At 41.2% G+C, this 5741-nt stretch overlaps 2 protein-coding genes across 2 annotated transcripts; one reads left to right on the top strand and one right to left on the bottom strand.

The window, feature by feature from the left end:
• Positions 1-1380: 1380 nt before the first annotated feature.
• On the bottom strand, positions 1381-3519 carry LOC134285274 (uncharacterized). Its single transcript, XM_062845802.1, has 2 exons — positions 1550-3519; positions 1381-1489 (listed from the first exon to the last, which is right to left on the bottom strand). The coding sequence occupies exon 1, from the start codon at positions 3500-3502 to the stop codon at positions 1838-1840; it is 1665 nt and encodes a 554-aa protein (XP_062701786.1). The 5' UTR covers positions 3503-3519; the 3' UTR covers positions 1381-1489; positions 1550-1837.
• Positions 3520-3560: 41 nt separating this feature from the next.
• On the top strand, positions 3561-5240 carry LOC134285276 (uncharacterized). The gene is made up of 2 exons (XM_062845807.1): positions 3561-5049; positions 5110-5240. The coding sequence occupies exon 1, from the start codon at positions 3583-3585 to the stop codon at positions 4759-4761; it is 1179 nt and encodes a 392-aa protein (XP_062701791.1). The 5' UTR covers positions 3561-3582; the 3' UTR covers positions 4762-5049; positions 5110-5240.
• Positions 5241-5741: the final 501 nt, after the last annotated feature.

The raw sequence follows: 5741 nt of genomic DNA on the forward strand, positions 1-5741 counted from the left end.
GGGGATTGTCTAAAAAAATCATTTTAACCCTTTGAAGCCGAAATTTTTCCAAGCATTATTATGGAGATTTTTCTACGTTTTTCGGTAGTTTTGGTGGTCAATAGCATGAAAACGGTAGAATATTATGCAGAATATTTCTTCTGGATATCCTAGGTCACCCAAACTAGTCTTGAGTTTAGATCCTTCAGTCTACGGGTATAACGGTAACTTTCATTCATTATACAAAGCTAAGATTTGTAATCTATCATGTCCAGTAAGACTTCTGAAAGGTTATTAGATCAGTCGGGATATCCTAGGTCATCCAAACTGTTTTTAAGTTTAGATCATGAAGTCTACGGGTGTCCTCACCGGACGCCCCACTCCATAAAAAAGACGATGCAAAAGGGAGATGGCGCACCGCGCAGCTACGAGGATTTTGCTGACCTGCTGGGCGCTTCTGCGCTCCTGTTGTGTCACGTCGATGAAGGCATCGTTCGACGCTTGGAGACACGTGTACCCCCGACTGCCACGTGGAAGGGGGGGATGCGAATCCTCGGCTGACCTTCTAAACGGGCCTGGCAAGTGGCAGTTGACGACCACGGAAATTCGCTCTAAACAGCGTGTTGACGAGCCGCTTCTTCCGGCGTGGTTTATCCGCCGGCAAGTTCCGTACCGAACAGCAGGAAGTGTCGCTGGGAAAGAAAATAGCCGCGGGCTGATGATCCTATTGAGGTAAACGCACAAACCCTAAGCACTTCTCTCCTAATTCGAACGTGGAAAATTAACGACCTTTTCAACGAACTACCAAACGACACTTCAACACTAATCTGCGGATCGAACGAAAGTCAAATGGAACCGTGATCCTCAGATTAGGGAAGGTGCCATCGAACGAACTCACGAAGGTATTTCCTACGAACTTCTTCGAAATAGTTCGGTAGTGTAACGGCCTACGTTGAAGGCTCGCTCAGTTTTGGGTTCGATCACGACTCTTTCTTCCCCGATTTTCTCCGGAAATTCCAAATGTACTTGACCTTCGGTAATCTCCTTCGCGGCCGATTGAAGGCCGATTGACGTCACTTGAAGCTTTTAAACGTCAAGCCTATTATCTAACCTCCGGCGCACTATTGATGGTAAGATTAGATCAGTTTGAGTGGAATTTCTGGTCAATTTCTTTAATTGTGTTAAGCAGCATGGAGCGAAGGCTACAATGTGCATGACCCCTAGGAGTTATATATTTCATCATAACTTTTGAAATAACAAAGTTATTCACAAATTACTGATTTTTATAAGGTAACTTTGAACTAGTCTAACTGCTTTTGGCGCAAAATGGCGTAGCTTCTTTCATTAAAAGCTGTAATCTATCATCTCCAGTAAGTCTTCTGAAAGTTACAGTGGTTGTTTTTTTTGATAGCGATTGCTGGCGTATTTTCGGTCCTCGGGTTGCTTATAAAACAACTGTTTTAATTAAAGCCGACGTTTCGAGCGTTTATTCACTCATCTTCAGGGCAAACTACAATTTACATACAAAGTTTGAGTAGTCAAGTCATTTGTTATACAAAAAATTACTCACATCAAAAGTTGTTTTTAGGTCAAGTGGGTTTGGACATGGACTGATGGAACGGCTAACAACATTACACTGTAATTATACATACAAATTTCGGACATAATGACTTGATTCGTTTTTACAATAATTAAAACATTGGACGGAGCACAAACTTACACAGCTTTCACCTAGGCACATCTAAACAGGTTTGAATTAAAATGTCTATGAGTGGAGACGTCAAACGAAAAGATGGAACATAAAGGACGGAAACATTAACAGAAACAGAGAATCACAGCGTGCTGTGACGATGTTCTGCTATCTTTGTCCGTTCGTGATTGAGTGCAGAAGACCCGAGTAAACAACACTTAAATTACTTGTGTCGGTTCTATAGTTAACCGTTTTGGTGTCACAAAAAATGTGACACATTTCAAGAACTTGAAGTGCGTTCAAACGATTGTCCTGTTCTAGAATTTTAGTACCAGGTAAATCGAATCGGTGTTCGTTTTCAATCACATGGACCATCAACGCCGTCTTTTTGAATTCTTCCTCCCTCTCCGTCGCTCTGTTCGGGTCGGAAGATTTCAAATCTGCGTATCGGTTAATGAGAGACCGATGCCCAGAGAGACGGTTTTTCAACTGTTGCGTAGTCAGCCCAATGTATGCGCAGTCGCAATCGGCGCAGGGAATGCGGTAAATCACATTTCTCTTCTCCAACTGCGGCGTTGCATCTTTGAGCTTCGAAAACAACAGTCTGTTTGTTTTGACGCATTTGAAGCCCAGTTGAACGTTGGGGAAGTTTCTATTGATGACTTTTGCGAGAGCCGGCGTGAGCTTCTCTACGTGGTGAAGAGATCGATACATTTTTGGTTCGGGATGTGTACTGCTGTTACTCTCATGTGTGTTTGTGTTCTTGTTGATATATCGGTTTATCAACCGATTTATCAATGAACTTGAGTAGTTGTTGTTTAGCAGATAATCCCGGACCAACTCTTTTTTCTCATTTTCTGATCTGCACGTCGACAACTTGAACACTCTCCCAATAAAGCCAGTGGCCGTGTTTAGTTTTTGTGTGAGAGGGTGAAATGAAAAATAATTCAAAATGCGCCCCGATGCTACAGGTTTTTTGTACCAGTCGGTGACGATTTTTTGCTGCGCTGTGCGTATAAGCAGCATGTCAAGATACGGCAGCTGATTATTATTTTCCATTTCACACGTGAATTGAATGTGTGAGTTGAACTCGTTGAGCGCATTTCTCACATGTTCAATCATGTCGATTGGGAGAGCGGTGATCAAATCGTCGACGTACTTTTTCAAAAATGGAATAGGAATATCAATCCCTTCAAGCACGTGATCTAGCAATGTTTCCATCACTAAATCTGCAAGAGCCGGAGACAATGGGTTACCCATTGCCGTTCCCGACTTTTGACAGTAGAAGTTGCCACGGTGGACGAAATAACTGGAGGAGAGATTGAATTTAATTAGTTCTATGAACATTTCGACATTCTTTATTGTGGTGTTTTTCTCGATCATACTCCAGTTCTTTCGCACCGCTTCTATCGCAACGTCCCGTGGAATACACGTAAACAGGCTTACCACATCGAACGAGACCAATACATAGCCTGGAGGCAGGTTGATATTGTTTATGAATGTGCAGAACTCATATGAATTTTGCACATTGTATTTGTCGTGGTCGATCGAGCGGTGTAGTATGTCTGCAAGGTACTTGGACAGATCATATGTCGGGCAATTAATGCACGATAATATGACTCTGAGTGGACTGTCCGGTTTGTGTATTTTAGGGAGCCCGTATATTTTTGGACAGGTCGCGTGGTAGGAAACCAACTTCGACCTGGTTTGTTGATCGATCATCTTCTGGTCGAAGAGCTTATTCACTAGCTTGTTGTTGTGTGTTTGTATTTTATTAGTCCAATCCGTATCGATCCTTTCGTATGTGTTCGCATCGCTGACAAGTGCATCCATCTTCTCTTCATATTCGTTTTTTAGCATGATCACAGTTTTATTGCCCTTGTCAGAAAAACACCACAATAAAGAATGTCGAAATGTTCATAGAACTAATTAAATTCAATCTCTCCTCCAGTTATTTCGTCCACCGTGGCAACTTCTACTGTCAAAAGTCGGGAACGGCAATGGGTAACCCATTGTCTCCGGCTCTTGCAGATTTAGTGATGGAAACATTGCTAGATCACGTGCTTGAAGGGATTGATATTCCTATTCCATTTTTGAAAAAGTACGTCGACGATTTGATCACCGCTCTCCCAATCGACATGATTGAACATGTGAGAAATGCGCTCAACGAGTTCAACTCACACATTCAATTCACGTGTGAAATGGAAAATAATAATCAGCTGCCGTATCTTGACATGCTGCTTATACGCACAGCGCAGCAAAAAATCGTCACCGACTGGTACAAAAAACCTGTAGCATCGGGGCGCATTTTGAATTATTTTTCATTTCACCCTCTCACACAAAAACTAAACACGGCCACTGGCTTTATTGGGAGAGTGTTCAAGTTGTCGACGTGCAGATCAGAAAATGAGAAAAAAGAGTTGGTCCGGGATTATCTGCTAAACAACAACTACTCAAGTTCATTGATAAATCGGTTGATAAACCGATATATCAACAAGAACACAAACACACATGAGAGTAACAGCAGTACACATCCCGAACCAAAAATGTATCGATCTCTTCACCACGTAGAGAAGCTCACGCCGGCTCTCGCAAAAGTCATCAATAGAAACTTCCCCAACGTTCAACTGGGCTTCAAATGCGTCAAAACAAACAGACTGTTGTTTTCGAAGCTCAAAGATGCAACGCCGCAGTTGGAGAAGAGAAATGTGATTTACCGCATTCCCTGCGCCGATTGCGACTGCGCATACATTGGGCTGACTACGCAACAGTTGAAAAACCGTCTCTCTGGGCATCGGTCTCTCATTAACCGATACGCAGATTTGAAATCTTCCGACCCGAACAGAGCGACGGAGAGGGAGGAAGAATTCAAAAAGACGGCGTTGATGGTCCATGTGATTGAAAACGAACACCGATTCGATTTACCTGGTACTAAAATTCTAGAACAGGACAATCGTTTGAACGCACTTCAAGTTCTTGAAATGTGTCACATTTTTTGTGACACCAAAACGGTTAACTATAGAACCGACACAAGTAATTTAAGTGTTGTTTACTCGGGTCTTCTGCACTCAATCACGAACGGACAAAGATAGCAGAACATCGTCACAGCACGCTGTGATTCTCTGTTTCTGTTAATGTTTCCGTCCTTTATGTTCCATCTTTTCGTTTGACGTCTCCACTCATAGACATTTTAATTCAAACCTGTTTAGATGTGCCTAGGTGAAAGCTGTGTAAGTTTGTGCTCCGTCCAATGTTTTAATTATTGTAAAAACGAATCAAGTCATTATGTCCGAAATTTGTATGTATAATTACAGTGTAATGTTGTTAGCCGTTCCATCAGTCCATGTCCAAACCCACTTGACCTAAAAACAACTTTTGATGTGAGTAATTTTTTGTATAACAAATGACTTGACTACTCAAACTTTGTATGTAAATTGTAGTTTGCCCTGAAGATGAGTGAATAAACGCTCGAAACGTCGGCTTTAATTAAAACAGTTGTTTTATAAGCAACCCGAGGACCGAAAATACGCCAGCAATCGCTATCAAATTATCAAAGACGGTCGTTATTTTATCAATAGTGGTTGTTTTTTTATCAACTTAGCTTTATAACAGTAAGGATGCCCATAATATCCCAAAAATATATAACAACGCTTATTGTTCCTCTAACTACTTTGGTAAGTACAGTGAATTTACTCATGATATACCAGGGGGATTACAGATTACAGTTTAAAGTTCATTGTGAGAATCAATACTGTTACTATCGAGAGCTATACCTCAGGAAAGTTTGAACGACTCTCAGTATCCCAAAGGTTCATAATAATATATAGTAGACTTTAGGTTGGTCCAGCACCCGCGATTGATTATGAAACGATACTCAGTATGACAGATATAGCTGATATCACGAGAGTAGATACAAAACGCAAGATATTTGAATTTTAGTAAATTTCATATTTTAAAAAATTGTTAAACTCGATAATGAGCTAAAACTCAAAAACTGTTCTACTTAAAATTTCTTGAGGCACGGTTTCGAAATCAGCGCTAAATTTTGCTTAAAAAATTTTGGTCGACTTTC

Source organism: Aedes albopictus, chromosome 1 (genome assembly GCF_035046485.1).
Source record: "Aedes albopictus strain Foshan chromosome 1, AalbF5, whole genome shotgun sequence".
Lineage (NCBI taxonomy): Eukaryota > Metazoa > Arthropoda > Insecta > Diptera > Culicidae > Aedes > Aedes albopictus.

Excerpts from the sequence above, each read along its gene's own strand:
- LOC134285276 (XM_062845807.1), top strand. The coding sequence starts at position 3,583 with ATGTTCATAGAACTAATTAAATTCAATCTCTCCTCCAGTTATTTCGTC.
- LOC134285274 (XM_062845802.1), bottom strand. The coding sequence starts at position 3,502 with ATGGATGCACTTGTCAGCGATGCGAACACATACGAAAGGATCGATACG.